The 20,735-nt window shown below is 36.6% G+C and overlaps 2 protein-coding genes across 4 annotated transcripts in view; one reads left to right on the top strand and one right to left on the bottom strand.

The window, feature by feature from the left end:
- The window catches only part of aamdc (adipogenesis associated, Mth938 domain containing), a 73,855-nt gene that overhangs the window by 49,080 nt on the left and 4,040 nt on the right, over positions 1-20,735 (bottom strand). The gene's annotated exons all lie outside the window — the stretch shown is intronic.
- Positions 1-20,735, top strand: part of pak1 (p21 protein (Cdc42/Rac)-activated kinase 1) — a 57,679-nt gene that overhangs the window by 14,791 nt on the left and 22,153 nt on the right. For 2 of the 3 annotated variants that reach the window (XM_051870626.1, XM_051870624.1), the window contains exons 2-3: positions 18,422-18,638; positions 19,796-19,890. In XM_051870626.1, the coding sequence (XP_051726586.1) occupies positions 18,446-18,638; positions 19,796-19,890 (288 nt within the window). In that variant the 5' untranslated portion in view covers positions 18,422-18,445. Of the gene's footprint in view, positions 1-16,390; positions 16,507-18,421; positions 18,639-19,795; positions 19,891-20,735 lie in introns of those variants that run through there. The other variant, XM_051870627.1, reaches the window with a different exon arrangement.

A 20,735-nucleotide genomic window follows, 5' to 3' on the forward strand; every position in this document is an offset into this window, starting at 1 on the left:
CAAATGCTCTCATTTTAAGCTATTTTAAGAATTTTTTTAAAATAGCCTATACTGATTAGTTTGACTTAAGCTTTTTTAATAGGATGTTTGTTTGATGTTTTCTGTGTGCATTTATTATTATTGTTGTATTTATTGTCTTGTATTTATATTTTTATTTCTTGTATTTTAGACCTTTGGGTATGAGATAAGCACATTATAAATTATTTATTATTATTAAATAATATATAATAATATTAGGTATGTGTATATATACCTTTTTAAAAAATACAATATATTAAAAAAATTTGCGATGTTAATTGTTGTGGAAATACATTACAGTTTTGAAAAGGGTCCATTAACCATGTGCATCTCTGAGCAACATACAGCAACATTTTTCTTTCAGAATGAATGCAGAAATATTTTTAGTGAATAATTCAAATAACTCTCTCATGAAGAAAGTCACTTGTTTCGTTCCTGATCTTTAATTCGTGTTTTTGAACGAATCGGTTGGTTGATTGATTCAGTGACTCACTCATTATGATGGTCATTTGTCGACACATATTGGCATGTTGATGTTTCCTACAGAAAGAGTCACTGAAAATCTCCAACACTAATGACTGGAAGAATAATATTTACTTGTTTACATTTAAATGCATCAGTATAAAATACGAAACAGCACTATTTCCCCATTTATATTTTAATCTATGAAAAGTCATTGTGAATCGCTCCGCTTAAACGCACACCATTTCATACTAAGTTGCACAAAAACATTTTCTTTTTCTCTTTCTTAGGTCTCTTTCTCTGCTTTCAGCACTATATACCTGATACCTGAGTCCTCTGTTAAAGCAGCAGAGGTGGGGTTGGTAGGGGTGGTTTGATGAATAATAGAAAAGATCTGTTCCTCCACAGGCTATGCATTGTTCTCATTTCACTCCTAAAATCTCTTCCAAGCTCCCAAACACACCCAAAAGTTCATAGACAGGAGAGACAGTTTGTTCTCCATGCATATATATGTATGTATCTATTTTTTTTTAATTCATTTATTGAAGGATTGACGTATTTATATATTTTTATTATTTATATTTAAATATATAATTAATTTAGTAAAAATTCAATTATTAGAGGTGTTTGCAAAGGCAAATATTACTATTACTATTGCTCATAAGTACAAGGAGAGGGGTGATCAGACTTTCAGATTTTCAACTCGTGTATTTTAAAAAAAGTGACATCCTGGAAACCACCGAAAATATTTTAGCATTATACCGGTGATGTTACAGTGTGCATTCACCTCATTGCATTTTTATAAAAAATCTAGTTTTGTGATTCCAAAGGAATCCAAGGGTGGGTCAGGGAATGTTTTGCACATGATGTCACAAGATTACAGTACTTTGACAGACCCTTAGAGAGAAAACAGAGTTTTAGTTGGCTTTGAGCGGAAAGTTGAGCGCAAGGCAGTCGGGGATACATGCGGCATAACTACAGCGATGGGACTTGAATTGAGCTGATGTGTCCCATAAGCACTAGTAATATGATCATCATTTTACTGTCTTTGGAATAAGAAGCCTTAAAAGCCATTGTGTGTTTTTGTATGTGTGCATGAGCCGCAGTCGTTTCCATTTTTGTGATCAGGTTTTGCTTACGTTGAGAGGACTAAATGTTCCCACAAGAATAGTAAAACCTGAAATCACCTGCATAGTAGTGAGCAGTTAACAGTTCCTATGAGATAATGTCTTAATAAACATACTATAAAATGTCTTGCTTATATTAGAAAATGCAAAAAGGTTTGGGCACAGATATGGGTTAGAAAATCCCATTAGCCCAGTATAAAACAATGGAAGTCAATGGAAAGTCCACATCAACATGTGTATGTGTGTCTCTGCATTATAGAGATTTCCTGACATCAGCGCCGGTTGTGATTTATCTTACTGCTGTGCTGCTCACTTTAGTTTATGCATGCGTACGAACATTAAGCGATATTACACCCAATCTGCTCCATCGGCACTGGAGCCAAGACTCCTGCTCTGCTGACATTACTGTCTGAGAGACAGAGAGAGATTTATTTAAGAGGAGGAACGGCAGGAAAATCAAATGCCTGTACTGCACGTGACCGCTGAAGAGTCATTTCTGGCTTTGTGTTTATTAACGTTAGTGCTCATCAATATTATGAATAATACAAGACAATGAGGTTAAAGAGAGAGAGGGGGGTGATCACGCATACTCTGTGTATAGGCCTATAATTTGTGGGCATCGGTGAACCGCTATCTATATGCGAGGTATTGAAATCGCTTTTGCTTTAGAATTTGTGATCACACGTACTCTGTGTAGGGAGTGGCGGTACTGACCACACATTTTACAAGATAAGATATTTGTCAGTGATGCTCAGGATCTGTTGCGCAGCAAATCCTCCGCCAAGGTCTTGTCAGTCATCTCTCCATAATCTCATTGCGTGATAAGTGAAATCTGACTCTTGTTGCACTGTGCTGCGAATCTGCAGCTTGTGCTGTATGAAGTAGAGCAGACGCTTTCAGTTTATAATTGTAGCATCCTTTGTCGAACTGAACTGAATCGTGGGAGCGGTGCCACGGTGGCCAAGTAATGTAATCGTGTATGGCCGAACACCATGTAATAACGGCATAGGTGCCGATCCCATGGGTGCACAGGGGCTCGAGCACCCACAAGAAAATACGAGATATTCTCCATTAACTTAAACAAATCAAATAAAAATCGATTGAGATTCTTGAACCTCTCTGATTGGTCGATTTCACATCGTGTTCCTGTGGGTTGTAATACTTTAGAGTGGCTAATGGAGTTTGTTCCGTTCCCAAAATCAGCCAGTAATAAGTAATGATATTGACCTTTGAAAATTTCATACTTCCGTGATTCTGTGATTTCAACATGAAATAAAAAGACTGTATGGATGTTTGGACAGTTTTCATTATCAGCTCATATTGTGATTACATGGAGTTTCATATGACAGTATGCTTCAAAGTCGGACAAAAATGAGTAGGATATTTGTTAATTTCCTCCATGAAAATCTCTATGTACAGTCAGAATAAACATATAGCCTACTTAATGTACAAGGGCTTCATCCAGTATACTTGTGCATCTGTTGATTTCATCTTATGTGTGGAATATTTGGTTTTATTTGAAAAACAGAAGCATGCTAAATGGACTCTGATGTGAATCTCCTGTTTCAATGCTTCTAAGTAATAATCACCCACCAGCAGAAACATAAATTGGCACCTATGAACACTGGTAACACAGACTGCTGCAGCAAGCCTAATGCAAACAATTCAGTATATATAATAATATAATATATATATAATGTGTGTGTGTGTGTGTGTATATATATAATATATAATATTATTAGGGGTGGGAGTCTTTAAGCACTTCACGATCCGATCTAATTCCGATTCTGGGAGTCACAATCCGATTCCAAAACGATTCTTGATCCACTTTTTTTCTTATTGATTAGTTTTGTAACCTTATTTTATTTATTTTTTTATTTCATACATAGTCTATGTAATTATAAGTACTTTTAAAATAATTACTAGTTTTAAAAAAAATTAATACAATTGTATGTTAAGATTTTTAAATATAGGCTATAAACAGCTTCAAAACATAGAAGCAAGTAGTCTAATAAATAATAATAAAGAGGAACAACAAAACATTACAAGCAATAAACAAAGAGTGCTTTCAGTACTTAAGAGTATCTGAACGTTTTCCATTCAAAAGCTGTGAGGGATTTTTCTTTCTCAGCTTTATGGTTGTTTGATTAGCCTATTACTGATGTCATCATAGACAGCGGAAGAATAAGCTGCATTCACAATAATGCACAGATCTCTTTTGAAATATAAGATGTTTTTGTCCTGTCTGTTTAATCCTTTAAGACATCTAACTGACTGTGTTTACATTAATTTCGCGTCATAAAAGCCTTTTGAGATGCAAGTAGGCTACATTTAAACATTTAAACGGAGTCGCACACAGCCACTTGCGCGAGCGCCCTTCACAAAGCGCACGTGGATACTGAAAGCAGCCTTCTGTCAGTGAGTTTCATATTTATAAAATTTAAGCCCACAACAGCACTCCAAACAACATACAAATGATGCCTTCGTAGAGCACTTGTAAGGAAAATAGGCCTACCGGCAGGCGAGAACACGAGCTGCAAGCGCGTTTCTCTCACAGTGCAATGATGAACCACGCGAATGTCCTCGCAATGGGCGCGCGTAATTCGCTAGTTTTTTCGAACTGTATGAAGGCTTATTTTATAGAAGGTTCGAGTGGTGTGTGTACGAGAGGAAATGGAAACATTACGGTTGTTTCTGACGGTGCGTGTCCACTGGCGCGGAGCGAGCCTATTCAGTTCATTCCTATGGAAGTTGAGCATCTTCAGGGTTCGCGAGAGTGAAGCTCAACTTCCATATGAATGAATTGAAAACGCTTGCTCTGCTCCGCGCCGGTGGACACGCACCGTAAGCACACGCAGCGTCATCTCGTAACTGCGGTTAAAATGAGCTCAGAATCGATTCTGAAATTCTCAGAATCGATCCAGAATCGTTGAAGAGAATCGCGATGCATCGATTTTTTTCTCCCACCCCTAATGTGTATATATGTGTGTGTGTGTGTGTGTGTGTGTGTATATATATATATATATATATATATATATATATATATATATATATATATATAAATCGTTCCCAAATGCACAATTTGTTAATCACTATTTCAGTTTTAATTCGATAATTTGCGCGGCCCTTCTTCAAGGTAGGGTAGGCATCTTTTTTTATAATCACTTTGTTGTACTGATTGAAACTCTCTTCACATCCTGAGCAATCAAAAATAGAAATTGTCTAAATATTAAAAAATGTACATATATCTTCTGTGGAAGTCTCAGGACCAAAAAATATTCGTCCAATCATTGCATTCGCTCTGAATGCAATGATAATGTCCTACCTTCCTGACAACATATGTATTTCCATACCTCCAAATGCTCATGCAGACATCACACGTCATCAGGGCATCCTGTAAGGCTGTGCAGAGGTTTAGACAAATAGTCACCGAGTGGCAAAAACAAACAGCAGCCACATTTTACAGTTCCTCCTGAACTAAAACAACAAGCTTATGCCGCGCTCACGCCATGTCTTAACTGTAATTACGAGATGGCAGCTTGTGATGTTCTACCTGGAGCTGTTCACGTTCTCAAACTCGGATTTATGCCTTTCTATGTCAACTCTATCAATGCTGATATGAATCTGCAGCAGTCAGGTGGTACAAGTAGGAGCTCTGTAAGTTGTTTACATTCATTATTATTGTAATGTTATGTGCTTTGAGACAAGAGGTAATTTAACACTGTCTCTCGTGACGCTTTGCAGAATCTGCTGTGCGCGTTCATGTCTTATGGAGGTGGTGTGGCTTGGAATGGGTGGGATCTCATGCTTTCAAAGCTAACTTGCTATTGCTAGCCTCTCTGAAATTGCTTACCCTTCCTTTAAGTGTATTAATATTGCTGTGAACTGCATAAGCCAAACAATATGCAACATTTTTTAACATGACATGAATAGGAACATGAATAGGAATGGGGAAGAAAACATTTTGTTTTCTAAACTGAAACATTTTTAGATCACAATCCACCATGTTGCCTCCAAACTGCAGAAAACATTTGCATATATTTCCCCGATGGATGCATTTTAACCAGATGAACACATCATTACCAAAAACAACACAGGAAGTACACACTTCAGGGGAGCCATAAAACTTAAATTTATGTCCCATCATCCTTTTAGCAACCAGACGGGCCGCATCCCCGATGCTAGGAGGGACGGCAAGGCTCAAACGCACTGGCATAATCTATGAGACACGTCGCAGTGTGACGCTCCAGTTTAGATCTACGTGTGTCACTTACTCAGAGGGGCATTATTGATGAGACCCCCGGTGAAATGTTAGTTTAAGGAACATACGACCATCTTGCTTGCCGAGTCCTTTGGGACACGAGAAAGAGAGACAATAGCATCTATTTTTTAGGGGTGAAAGGGAGGGACTCTATGGGACCCTAAAGTCGAGGGGGAAGGGATTATATCCAGGTTTGCTGCACAGGACAATAGAGCGGATCTGTGATGGCACATTCTGGAGGTTGACTAACAGGATGGCCTGTAAGAAACTCTAAAGACAGTGTCTGTGAGGTCGATTTCATTGATCTGCTTCTGGCTCGTGGTTCTTCTTTAGCTAGGTACTGCTGAGTGCTGTAAGATGGGATCTCAGATCAATACCATGACTCATGTGTAATTCTTCCTTGTCAGACTACATCGAGACTCAGGATAGAGGAATCCGACCATAGCATGTCTATGTTCAACCGTACAATCTGTCTTTATGACTAAGGCACATGAAAACAGAATAAGTTTAGTTGTAATTTGAAATTTGAGATTTATTTTAAAAGCATCTGATGGAACATTATACAAAGGGTTTGCTGGATTTGACAGGAAATTACAGTGGCATTTAAGAATGTGAAGGTTTATATCACAATCTTTGACCAAATTGAGCATCCCTAAAAACAAGCTTGAGGTTTTGCCATGGACAACACCAAGACAAAGCTAGATGATGGTCTGGACAGTTCACTTGTGTTTATTTGTGTGATTGCATGTTATGCTCAAATTTATCCAACACTAATCCAAGTATCGAAGACTAATCCAAGAGCTAAGCCAATTTGAACCAGTCTGACAAATGGTGAGTTTGAGTATTGTTATGGTCACTGATGGAGTCTTGTGTTGTAGGTCATCATTTAATTTTCTGTCTGTTGATTTCTATGTAAATTGGCTGTGTTTCTTCAGTACCATCTGCTCTAGTTGGGCTCTGGCCGTGGCAGCATCACGACTCCAGGGATTGGATGATCTCTGTAGTTCCGCTACACACACACTTAACTAGCTTTTTTCTATTAACACTGACCTAAACCCAAAATTTAATTTTGTTCGAATAACAAACAACATTATTTACTTAATTTAGAAGTTGTTTTACAATAGGGATGTCCAGGGATGTGCACAAAAGACAGGTTTGGTCACATTTAGCCCACTTAGGCAAAACCACACACACATATATCTAGTTTTTGTACCATGGTAATCATTGGAGTATGAAATATAATGTAATATTGTGGTACATAAAAATCTTTCAATATTAACATAGTGATACCAATATCATTCCTCATATATACTGTAAGTTAGATTACACTAATTGCTGGCATAATAATGCTATGCTTTTCTTCTCATAGGTTTATATACCATTTGCACAATCTAGATGTTACATTTTGAGAAAATGAAAATGCCCATTGTTTTTATTTTTATAAAAAAAAAGATATTGACGTCATATTGTGGGATATATTTAGAGAAATCATCCTATTTAAAACTTTAACTACTGTTGGTTCTTTTAAATTTTGTCTATATGATGTTAAGATCCAGCTTTACTTCTCAGGAAGGGCTTAAACACAACTATCACAAATACTGATGCTCTAAGAGGCAAAACACGTGATTAAAAACCAGGATGTAAACTAATGAACAAGATAATGTGTGTGAATCTTTTTATTTTTATTATTTTTTATTTATTTTTGTGTGTGTGTGGAATAAATATGAATATTTGTTATGCATATTCCTCAGGGAAGGAGTAAAAATTAATAATATCTTTTTTTTGTATAATAAAATATTTTTAGAACATTTTCAGAACGTTCATAATATGCTATTTGCATAACCTTTAAAGTGTTATTTTAGGAATTACCAGCAAATTCAAACTCAAATTTGTGAGTTCAGTATTCCTTCATGTCTTGGGAATAATTCAGCATATTGAGGAGCTGTGCTGTTTTTAATATATGATAAAATATACACTAAAAGTGTCTGCCTGCACCCCACCCTGTGTAGATCATTAGCATGTACATAAAGCTGCAACACTGCTTTCTGTCTGTAACAGAATCCCCACCAACAACCCCATCACCCCCCTACCTCCCTACCGCCGGCACTGTTATGATCATCTCTCTTGGTTTGAAAAGATGCCAGGCTGTGCACACACACAGACACACACATGCATTGCTCATTTTCACATCGTCCGTCTTTGAACATCAGAATGTGTAAGTATTTTGTCTGGAGGGATTGTGTGTGTGTGTGCATGTTTAAGATGACGGGGTAGTCCGCTACCCAGTTTAACCCTGGAAGAGAGCGTCCTCCTGGGGAGATGTGAGCGTGTTTTTAAAGCTGTATCTCCAGGGAACGACAGACTGTTAGAGGTTTGATGCCACTGAACCACGAGTTTGATCGGCCATGTGAAATATTTTGTGCATGATGCCACAGTCATACAGTTTTCAGAAAGTTATGAATATTTAACTGTTCCAGTATCACACAGTTTAAAAGGTTAGTTCACCCAAAAATGAAATTTCTGTCGTTAAGTACTCACTCTCATGTCATCCAAAACTCGCAAGACCTTCATTCATCTTCAGAACACAAATTAAGATATTTTTGATGAAATCCGAGGGTTTCTGAAGCACACATAGGCAGCAACCTTATGTGGTTCAACCTTAATGTTATGAAGTGACGAGAATACTTTTTGTGCGCAAAAACAAAACAAAATTAGCGACTTTATTTAACAATTTGAACTGTTGTCATACACAGTTGATGTAATGCAGTGCAGCGCTTCCGTGTTCTATGCCAGATCGCCGGCTCAGTATTGGCCGGCTCCTGCGTCAAGCATCACGCGTATGCGTCGTGGTGCTCACGTGAACAGCGTCGGCCTAAACTGAGCCGGTGTTCTGGCATAGAACACGGAAGCGCTCACTATAGCCGCTTTTCCACCATTGGGCCGAACGGTTCTCATTGCGTAACCATTCCATTCCGTACTGATCCGGACCAGCTGGTACGGTTCCGGTTTCGTTTTCCACTGTGGGTCTGATAATGGCCGCTCTTTGGAATGTAATCTAAAAGCGTCAGTTGTTACCTTGGTAACGCAACGGTTTATTTATGATATGAGATGTAATAACGACCGCATTATGGCGGATGATTAGATATTTCTTTTAATTTTATTATTCATTTGTGTTTACCTCGCCCAAATAGAGCACTTAGCCAGCTACGGAGAAACTGGTAGCCAGGCAACAGACAAGTGACCAATCCTGTGTGTCGACATCACTTCACGGATTCTACCAGCACGATTCAGCACGGTTAGACAAACGTGCCGAGAATTCCGGACCGAGAGCGGTTTGTAATCGTGAAGTGCCGTACCAGGCTCCAGTAGAAACACAATTCACAGTTCAAAAAGTCATTATTTGTTAATCATTTTGTTTTTGCGCACTAAAAGTATTCTTGTCGCTTCATAACATTACAGTTATACCACTGTAGTCACGTGAACTATTTTAAGGATGTCTTTATTACCTTTCTGGACCTCAAAAGGTGCAATGATGTTGCTGCTATGTGCGGTTCCGAAACCCTCAGATTTCATCAAAAATATCTTAATTTGTGTTCTGAAGATGAATGAAGGTCTTACGGGTTTGGGATGACATGAGGGTGAGTACGTAAGGACAGAAATTTCATTTTTGGGTGAACTAACCCTTTAAGTTTTGAGTTGTAATGGTAAATTCATCGATTAAAACCTCAGCCGGTCTGCTAGTTTGCTCCTGTTCGGATTAGCTTTTCATGTTTAACTTTGTATTTAATTAGTTTTGGATTTGTAGTTGATCCTGTTTGTGTTTCATCAAGTACCATTTGTCTTTAGAAGCATCATGAACTATCATTCACAATGCATTTGCACACATTTATGAGTGAAAACGAATATTTAACAGGAAATAATGAGGATTTAACTAGGTGCAATATTTTATATTCCGTCCACACAGCTTTTAATACATCAGCATCAAAGTAATTGTAGAAATTTTCACATTTTGATAAAAGACTGTGAAAACAAACATTATTTTATTTCCTTTACAGTAATGTTTAGAGATAAATCATGCAGAATAAGACCAGGAACATTCATTAGGAATGATTCATGTTGTCTTAAAAAGGCCACTGTGAATGTCTCTCTCCTGTCCAGAGTTGACTAATGGATCGTCGAGAGACTCTGATGTGCAGTCAGGTCTCAGTGGTCTTGTTATGAAACGGATCCGTCATGTCTGTGAGCCCATCACTGTCATAACAGAGTGTTTGGACACCAGACAGAGGTTCAAATGAGGTCCAACAGAAAAATGAGTGTAAATGCATGCTCTGGAGGAGAGAGAGACAGGTTTATTTCATTTAAATGGAATGTCTTCACTAGAAGAGAACTGCAAAAAAAGCAGTCTCGGCCTCAGGCTGAACGCCTATGCATACACTTTGCATATTCATTAAAATTATAAATGCATATTGGTAACAAATATTACAATATGTCATGCGCAAGATAAAGATTGGGTTGATGCATTTAGTTTTTTGAGGAAGAACTAACTACAGGAAGTTTGCAAGATTAGCGTCATTAAATTTTCTTTGTTTGTTTATCCAGTTTGTACAGACAGAAATTCTGGTTACAAACTCTACACACATTCTACTATTTTCTTCAGTAGGAAATACCTAAAACCTAAACTTGAACCCTGAAATACTAAAATTACAAAAAAGGAAAAAAAAAAAAAAAAAGAATTTTAAATTTTAAATAAACCCCCCCCCCCCCCCCCCCCACACACACACACACAAAAATTGACAAAAGCACATATCAAAATTACTAAAACTTAAACTACAATTAAAGTGAAGACGGAATATATAAAAATAAAAGCTAATTCAAAATATTAATAAATAGTATAAAAGTAATACTAAAATAACACAATAACTTTAAAAAGAGAATACCAGCAGAAGCAGTGATATTTATAGTCTTAGACATGTTAGCAAAATGAATGTTATTGACTTTTTAGTTATAAATTAAATGTGCTTATTGAATTCTGGGTGAGAATTTTATTCTAATGAAAAGACATCTTGTGTATATACAGTCCTCTCACAAGTCTCTGTTTAGTATAATTTTCTTAACACCAGCTTGAACACGAGATTAAACCGCATGTGTGCCAATTCTGTCTCTGCATGTCTTCACAAAGGTAATGAAAATCTGTTCCTGGCCTTGCTTTGCAGGTCTCATAAAGGCCGTTTCATGCAGCCTGAGGCAAATTAACCACATGTCAGAGAAATGACTTCAGGAAACATTTCCCAAAACCTGTCAGGTGACTCAAAAGAATGCCACAACAGTGATTAGCATGTGCGAGGAGTAATCAGAAACCCCGCTCATATCCTGTCCAGAATTAAATTTTTCTTACTTGCACAAACTCGCCTGCTTAACAAGACAAATCTATAAATTCACAGAATTCCTACATTTATAGCAATGGCTATTTTAATAGTTGAAGCTGCAGTGCTTCCGTCACACTGCGCTCTGTTACACCTCTAGAGAGACCAGAGCTATTCTTATCCTGATGAATGATGTGTCTTTGTTCTGTGTGATCTCACATGAGCTAAGAAAACCCCATCTGATCTCTGTCAGGACCACTGCATGCAGTGTCATTTTAGTATTAGTTATAGTTTTATAGTATTTATTAAAGAGGACCTATTATGTCTTGATTGTTTTTGGGGTCTACTAGACAGTAACAACACCTTATTTTTCACATAATTGATATTGAATCCAGTCATTTGTGGTCTCCTATAAAGCCTCTCCTTCAGAAAAGTGCAATGTGCTCTGATTGGTCAGCTGGACCAGTGTGTTGTGATTGGTCAGCTGCTTTGAGAGTGTTTGGGAAATGTCACGGCCCTTACCATAACTGCGAGTTTCAACACACTACTAACTCAACTCAACCAGGCCCTGCACTCTTTATTTTACGTATGTGTTGGGTGGAAATTATTTTAATGAGGAATATTGTGATGTGTTTATTCCGGAAGAAAACTCAAGACTACGATCAAGGCGTTTCAGGGAGTTCAGAAACAGTACGCACTTATATAGAGAATAACTCCCTTTGAGTGACTTTGTGCTTTCTAACTTGTGCAACATTACACACTAAAGAAAGTACATGTAAAAAAGCATAATATGTCCTATTTAATAGTTGAGCTTTTATATTTATATTTTTATATTACAATGCAAGATCTTTCATTCATTCATATATAGAATAGTAATATCATAATCATGACTTTTCCATGTGAAAGTATTTTAAAAAGCATTTTTTAAATTTTTATGCAATTATTTCCATTTATGTTTTTCATCTTTTTTATTTCAGCTTTATTTCATTTAAGTATTTTAGTTAATTTTAGTTGTAGTTAACAATAACGACACTGTTCACACAGTATTCTGGCTGGGTAACATACCAGTTTACTTGTTTAGACACATTGCTAATTGAGTTTTAGTTGTTAATTTTAACTAGTGTTGTGTTTTATAGAATGAAGAGAATCACAGATCTGCAGTTTTAACCATATTAACAATACCATGTTGGTCTTAGAAGTTCCTTGAAGTACCACATAAATACCATGGTCTATGAATATGTAAAGTACCATGGTATTTCACCTCATTTTTGTATTGCCAGTTTAAGAGTGGAAAAGATGTTTTGTAAAGGATAAAGCACGTGGGATTTGTGCATCAGCATAATTTAGCCTGTTTCTAGTCCAGAATCTAAAACCAGAATCTAAAAGGATATTAAGATATCTTTAATATTTCTTGAGTGACAGGCATGCACTTTTGGCATATAATGAAACAAAGATGGCTAAAGTCAACAGATTTTACTAATAGACCTACCAATGCTGCCATCTTTCTAAAGTCATTTTTATGCCCCTCTAATTTGGCTCCAAATCTCAGGTGAAAATTCCCCCTCTACAAAATAGTGGATTACGCAGTAAATATTCATCTGTGATATTTAATATTTTGGCTTTCATCACTATTTATGTTTGTCTTTCTACAGAAAAAATACTAACAAAATCAAAAATTTGAAATACTGTAAGCGATCAGTAGTGGTACCTGACAAACACATGACTAAGCACAGGCCACACCAAACTGATGTCTGATGTCTCGCCGGATACGTCACGCTGCGCTGAAGCAGCACAGGAAAATCATCAGGTGTTATCATGTCATTTAAGTGTGGACAACCTAATAAACAGATCGCTGAGTCACAGTTAGACGTTAGAACTACTTCTTCTTACGGTATTTGTTTGGATCTCCCTATGGTGGTTTTCAAGTCTCAGAACTTGGTTCTTGTTTTTGCGTGTTCTCTTTGAGACAATGAAGGGGAACACACAGGTTCAACTGTGAATGAAGCCCTTTGTTTACTTGAATGAAATGCACCTGAGGTTTGTTAGATGCTTGTGCGTGTGTGTGTGTGCGTGTGTGTGTGTGTGTTTAACAGCACTGAGGTTAATTTAATTACCAGAGTCCAGACCAAAGTCCCTGAGATTTACTTACTTCCTCATTCCTGCTGTTTCACTGGTCTTTGTCTTTAAAACTAGTGTACTTGTGTTTTGGTGATTGTAAAAGTGATTTCATGTGGCATCTCACAATGGCAACTTTGCTTCATAATTGCAACTTTATATCAGTGTGACTTTATTTATTTTTAAACTAATTCCCTTTTTTATTGGTAAGGGGGTTTGTTCAAATTAATTTCTTTCTGTATTGATTTATTAATTTATTCGTCTGTCTTTCTTTCTGTCTGTCAATTTAGTTCAATTTACTTTTATAATTTATGTATTTTTATTTTTTATTTAATTGTCTCTCCTATGTATTTATTTACTTACCTTTTTTACCTATTTATTTACATATCTTTGTAAATTTTTATGCATTTAGTTCTTTATTATTTTAATTTTCCCTTTATGCGATAGGAAGGTATGAAGCAAAATGGGAGAGAGAGGGGTCTGCGAGCCGGGACTCAAGCTCAGGTCTCCTCAGGCGCAACCGCGAACCGTCGGAGTGCTGCCCATGATGCTATAAGCTCCGACATGTATTTAGTTACCTTTGTTTAATTATTATTATTAAAGGGGACCTATAATGCCTCTTTTACAAGATGTAATATAAGTGTCTGGTGTCCCCAAAATGTGTCTGAAGTTTTTGTGTGTCCCTTTAAATGCAAATGAGCTGCTGCTCCTGTCACCCTTTCCAAAAGAGGGCGGAGCTTTAACAGCTTGCGCTTTGGTCGGTTGCTCAACAACAGCAAAGCTGGAGAATCTCACGCAGCCAAAATGATGCCTTATATTGTTCAAACCGGAGTCGGACACTGATAGAGAGACTCGGGAAGAAGTTACAACTTTTAGAATGCAAGAGGATGTTTTTGAATGGTTAGTGGATAAATTTATGTAGTTGCTGTGGAGTTGATTCAACTCGACTAGCATGTGCCATTAAAGCAGCCCAACATGGCCTCACTCCCTTTGTTGCGTGTTCCCGGGGCAGGGTTTATGTAAATTTTAGGGTTAGTGATATCACTAACCTGGAAAGAAGCTTGTTGTAATCCTTAAAAAGCGATTTCTGTAAAAGAAAATACCTCCCTTTGCATTTAACTTTGAGCGTCGTAACTTTGCAGATGTTATTTATGCTCAAACAGCAACATTACATACTAACTAAAGCTAAAAAAGTGAAATCATAATCAACCACCCATTTAATTCTATTATCCAATCACTCTGTCTTTCTCATATTTATATATTTACCTAGTTTATCTATGTAATTTTTTTTTATTGGCAGCGGCTATTTGCACTAAGTGAAAATTGCATATTTTCTTAGTGATATGCTATTTACACTAGGTAAATAAAATAGCGATAGATTCTATTTACACCATGTAAAAGTATCAGTTCTTTGCAATAAATAGTTATTAGATGCTATCTATACATTATATTGGCAGATGCTATTTGCACCTCAGTATTTTTGTGCATTAACAGGATGCAATAATATCATAGAGTGTAAATGATTATATTTATTAAAATTATTAAATGGATACTGCCTTATTGGGAGAATAAAAACCCTCCCTACACCTTCCCCTAACCCTACCCAGTAAACACTTTTAATATTATAAAACACTTGTTCGCATTTTTACTGAAAATAAATGTGAGCACGGCAAAAGGCAGATTCGAACCTGCGTCGACCGCGTTAAAAGCCAGGTCTGCGAGCCTTACTCACTACTGCTGCACCACTGAAGATGTTGAGTTCCACATGTCTTTTTTAAAACTTGAGTGGCCCAACCACACATTGGTGGGCGGAGTTAGTGTAAATAGTATCTGCCAAAAGGGATGCTATTTGCACTTAGTGCAAATAGACACCGTTTTTTATTAATGTATTTAGTTATCTAATTGTTTTTTTATTCATTTCCTTATCTAGTTGCTCTGTCTCTCCTGTTTTTATTTTGTTTATTTACATATTTTCCTATTTATTTAACTATCATTCTATGTATTTTTCTTAATGTATTTAGGTATCAAATTATTTTTTTATTAATTTCATTATGCAAGTGCTTCCATTTATTTATTTATTTTTTATCTATTTATTTTAAAAAATATAAAATATTTTAAAATAATTCAAATAGATGTGTGCAAGTGTTTGTCACATCTCTTTTTTGGACTTGTATATCAGCAGATGAACTTTAACACCTCCAATCTGTATTTAGTTTAACTAAGGTGTGTGTGTGTGTGTGTGTGTGTGTGTGTGTGTGTGTGTGTCTGTGTCTGTGTGTGTGTGTGTTCGCCTGTGTGTCTGTGTCTGTTAAAAGAGACCACAGTGATGACAGACCTCTGCTAAATGTGACAGCGCTGTCTGAAATGTGAGTCCACATGGGCGTTGTTAGTCTGTCTCTCTGTTTGTGTGTGTGTGTGCTTTGTGGGTCAGGTTTTGCCTATTGTGAGGACTAAATGTCTCCACAAGGATAGTTCAACCTGAAACCAGCTATAGGCCAGTCAACAGTCTCCAAGAAGAAAACGGCTTAATAAACACACAAATAATGTTTTCACAAAAATATAAAAATGCTAAAACGTTTGTGCGAGGGTTAGATTTAGGGTTAGGTGATATAAAATATCATTAGCTCAGCTATAAACAATAGAATTCAATGGAAAGTCCCCAACGTGATAGAAAAGCAAATGTGAAAGTGTAAAGAAGGGTTTCACACGTCCACATAGACCCTGTGCTCAAACAACAGACCCTGTCTCTCTCAAACAGTCATTCACCAGCTGTGTGTGCATGTGTTTAGTGTTTCTGTGACTTTAACACACTCGTGTTGTTTCTGATTGTGTGTTTGTTTGCCCTGCTGGCTTTCTGATGTCTGTTTGCTCGTGGCAAAAGTGTGTTTACAGGTAATACAGTTTCCTATTTGTATTATCTGTGTGTGTTTTTCTCAATCTCTGCTATCATGTTACACCATTCATGGCGAGTCAGTCACAGATCAAACTCATAGTCTTTGTTCACCTGTGACATCACATCAGGGAAGGCACAGCCTCTTAAAGCCGGCACACACACACACAGTCTCTCTCACACACTCTCTCAGCGTCCAGTGGGATCTGGAGGTGCTTTTCTTAAGGGAATACTGGTGGGATTGCTTGCCAGTATGCTGAGAGGTTTTTGGTAAGGTGGAGTTTTAAGCTGTCATAAAATTGTATTGTGTGTGTGTACATTATGCTGCTCTCTAGATGTCTCTGTTGGCATTGATTAATCCATATCATATGACTACTACTACTGTTGGCAGTTTGTATGTGTTTTAGATAAACATTGTTTGTTTTGTCAATGTCCAGCTTGGTTTGTCAGGTGTTTGTATTTGTTGTGATACTGTGCTATCTCTTTGGATTGTTTGCGCAGATGAACATATTCAAAAGTAGTCGACACAGGATAACTTTTCCATGAGCTTTTTTTGTAATCAACATAAAGATTTAGGGTAGAATTTACATTTACATTTATTCATTTAGCAGATGCTTTCATCCAAAGTGATTTGTTATAGAGTCAACAATATTCATACTATACAGTGCTTTTTAGTTTCGGTTTAGTAAAAAGAAAAAGAAAAAAAATAAGTAGACAGGCCAGAGTAGAGGTGAGGTAAAATGCAGAAAAGAGAATTTTATTTTTTATTTTTTATTTTTTTATTGTAGGTCCTATAACTGGTTTGTGCTCTTACCCCCCCATCCCCCCTTTTTAATCACCTTTTTAGTTCATTTTAAATGGTCCTATGGCAAATTAATTTTTAAAAGCACAAATATTCCATGTAGTTTCTATATCATCATTAGCATGAGCTCAAAAAGTAGAACCTATGTATGATGATAAAAGTTTTAAATGGAGAATAACATGTCACACCACAGGACATGTCAACTTCCCAAAAGCATTTCATATTAACTAACCACAAACCAAAAATAATGCTGTCTGTCCATTTTTATATAACCCTGGTTTGAATCGAGGTGTCAGGACTGATGTCAGATTCAGAGTCATGTGGTTTTTTACTGCAAAGATGGGGCCGTTTTTGGTCTGTTTGCACCTTTCAGAAAATATTCATAAATAAAAACTCACATCAATTAAATTGATTTAAAGGGATAGTTCACCCCAAAAAATTGAAGTGAAATGAAAATTCTGTCATCATTTACTTCCCCTTAAGTTGTTTTAAACCTGTATAAATTTCTTTCTTCTGTTGAACACAAAGGAAGATATTTGGAAGAATGTTTGTAACCAAGCAGATCTCGCCCCCCATTGACTACCATAGTTGGGAAAAAAATACTATGGCAGATCTGCTTGGTTAAAAACATTCTTACAAATATATCCCTTTGTGTTCAACAGAAGAAAGAAATGTATACAGATTTGGAACAACTTGAGGGGGAGTAAATGATGACAGAAATTTCATTTTTGGGTGAACTATCCCTTTAGGGTTCAGTTTGTTGTGTTTTATAAGGGAAGAATTTCTGTTATTATTGCTCATATTAGGGTTAGTGATATATATTGTGATATATATTGAATAAACAAACAAACACATGTGTGTACACACATATATGTGTATATGTGTGTGGTTATATCACCAAGGCTGCATTTATTTGATTAAAATAAAGTAAGAACAGTAATATTGTGAAATCATTACAATTTAAGATCAACATTTTTTTTTTTCTATTTTTTTACATTTAAAAATGTAATTTTTTCCTGTGATTTTCAGCATCATATCTCCAGTCTTCAGTGTCACATGATCCTTCAGAAATCATTCTAATATTCTGATTAGAATATTTCTCAAGAAATATTTCCTATTATTATCAATGTTGAAAACAGTTGTGCGGCTTAATACTTTTGTGGAAACCGTGACACTTCAGATGGTGTTTTTCTCCTGTCTTAGCTGTTTTTTCCTCTGCTGTGTTCCCCTCCTGCCTAGTTTAATCTAAATACCATTAAAAGAAGATTGGTGGTAATTTGGTAAATCTAATTATGTCTTCAGTTTCATTCCAGCAACGCTTGCTGTTAATTTACTTTAGCCCCTCCCCTTTTCACTAACTCTAGCTCTAAATGGTTGTTTCAGATTTTGCCACGCCAACAGCTGAAGATGTCAGACAATGGGGAAGTAGAAGACAAGCCGCCAGCTCCACCCATGAGAAACACCAGCACCATGATTGGCTCGTCCAGTAAAGACTCAGGCCCACTGAATCACGGCTCCAAACCTCTGCCGCCCAACCCAGAGGACAAGAGGAGAAAAGAAGGCTTCATACGATCGATACTCACTGGAGGAGGAGACAAGAGTGAGTGACGGTTATTGCTACTAGCTAGTATTGTTTTCTAAAAGAAAACAAATCATCTTTCTCAACAGGCCTTTTGGCAGCTCAGAAAAATTATTATTAAAATTGGGCCTTAAAAAAAATCCAGAAAGAACAGAATTTTTATAGGCAGTCATTCCGGGTTAGCTTAAAGGTCAAAGGTCACAATGAGCACAAGCAATTTACTAGACATCTGTCTAGCAAATAGCAACTTTATGGCCATAAACCTTTGACCTTTGATGTTTTTTTTTGTTATTCAGAGCAATGAACACTCTTCTGTTGGGTCATTTCTCCTTAATTTGGGACATCAGCTTCTCACACTTTCTCAAATGACACGCATCCACTTGTGTCATTCGTCTCATGCACTCCTGCCTCCTGAGCGGCTTGTGTTTCAGGAGGCCTGTTTTGTGTTAATTACCAGCCCATTAGCACATCATTAATATTAAAGACCCTGCCTGGCTTCAGCATAGAGCAGATGAGGATGAGATCCAGTCGTTGTTTAATAGGCATTAGCAGCATCCGCTCAGATCCGACACTCACAGGAACTGGAGCAGAGCAAAATATCTAGAGAATGTGCCAGACAGTGTAAATATAGTAATATTGCCTTTGTGAGAATCGGCACTGATCAAAAAAACGTATGAGCCTAAAATGGCAGACAACTAGTGTTAGATACTTGCTAAAAGGGCCTAAAAGGAGATTTCTCAAAGACTGTATACTGTGTGCATAATTATTATGCAAGTTGATTTTCTGATCATATTGTTTTTTCAAGGTGCATTTTACCAATTCCAAACCACATCAATCTTAAAAACTACTATTAATTTTGTATTTAATCATTTATAAGTGATATACAATTGTTTATGAAGGCTGGAAATGAAAAACGCCTTATATTGAGGTGTCCATAATTATTAGGCAGGTGTTCTTTTACAGATAAAATGAGCCACAGATATTTTATGTACTTTAAATATATGTATTTAAAGTACATAAAATATTTATGTATACAATCAGTCTAATAAAGATACAAAAATTAAAAATGTGTTGTATGTTTACAGTAAATAATTGGGATCATCTACATTTAAATGTCCATTATTTTTTATTCTCTTCTTCCACCCAACTGTGTCTCCACCCTCATCTTCGTCCCTCAGCCAATAAAAAGAAGGAGCGTCCAGAAATCTCTCTACCATCGGACTTTGAGCACACCATCCATGTTGGCTTTGACGCAGTCACTGGAGAGTTCACTGTAAGTGTGAGCAAAAATCTTTGTGTATGTAGAAAACAATTCTATACATGGCATTTTTACATATGCATATATTTCTGTATAATTACACAATCTGTTTGTGACTCCACATTTAATTGCATATCTGGATAGTTTGAGGTGAAATAGTTTTCATCCAAACACTGACTTTTTTTTTTTTTTTTTTAACTATAAAGACTAAATAAACCATGCTTCAGTGGTAAATTAAGACAAATTCTAGCCAAATCTAAAAGTAAAATTCAATAAGAACTTCTTAAATAGCACATTGAGGCTGAACAAACACCACCTGATTATAAAGAGAAAATGCCAAAGCAAGCAAGAAATAAAAATCGCTGTAGATTCCACCGATTTGACACTGAATTTTTCAACTACAGAGAATAAGCTCACAGCATTAACTTCTGGGCCTAGATCTGTCTTCCTCTTTACAATTAGTTTATTATGTTTGATAAGATATTAAATGAGCTGTGCTATTTGCCTGAACTATAAATCAGCTGTACATTTCCCTCTGTGACACTGAGAGGAGTTCAGTGTGCCTAATGAGTGTTAATGAGAGCCGGTGGGTCAGAACCACGTCGCCTCGCCAACAGAAACGCTTAAATTACTTCAGTTCATTAGACCTTAAACTGACGCCGGTGGTCAGATAACCAGCAGCGTGTCTTCACCACTAACACACTCGTTCTGATTAGAACACAGATGAACTGTGACCATATTTATCTGTCTGTCAAGTTTACCTTTGCTTTTACTGCAAGCATGTTTCTGAAAGCCTCATTGTCACTGTAATAATGTTGGGCACCGTTACAGATAGATTACCATGGTTTACACCGATTTCA

The sequence above is a fragment of the Ctenopharyngodon idella genome, chromosome 18 (genome assembly GCF_019924925.1).
Source record: "Ctenopharyngodon idella isolate HZGC_01 chromosome 18, HZGC01, whole genome shotgun sequence".
Lineage (NCBI taxonomy): Eukaryota > Metazoa > Chordata > Actinopteri > Cypriniformes > Xenocyprididae > Ctenopharyngodon > Ctenopharyngodon idella.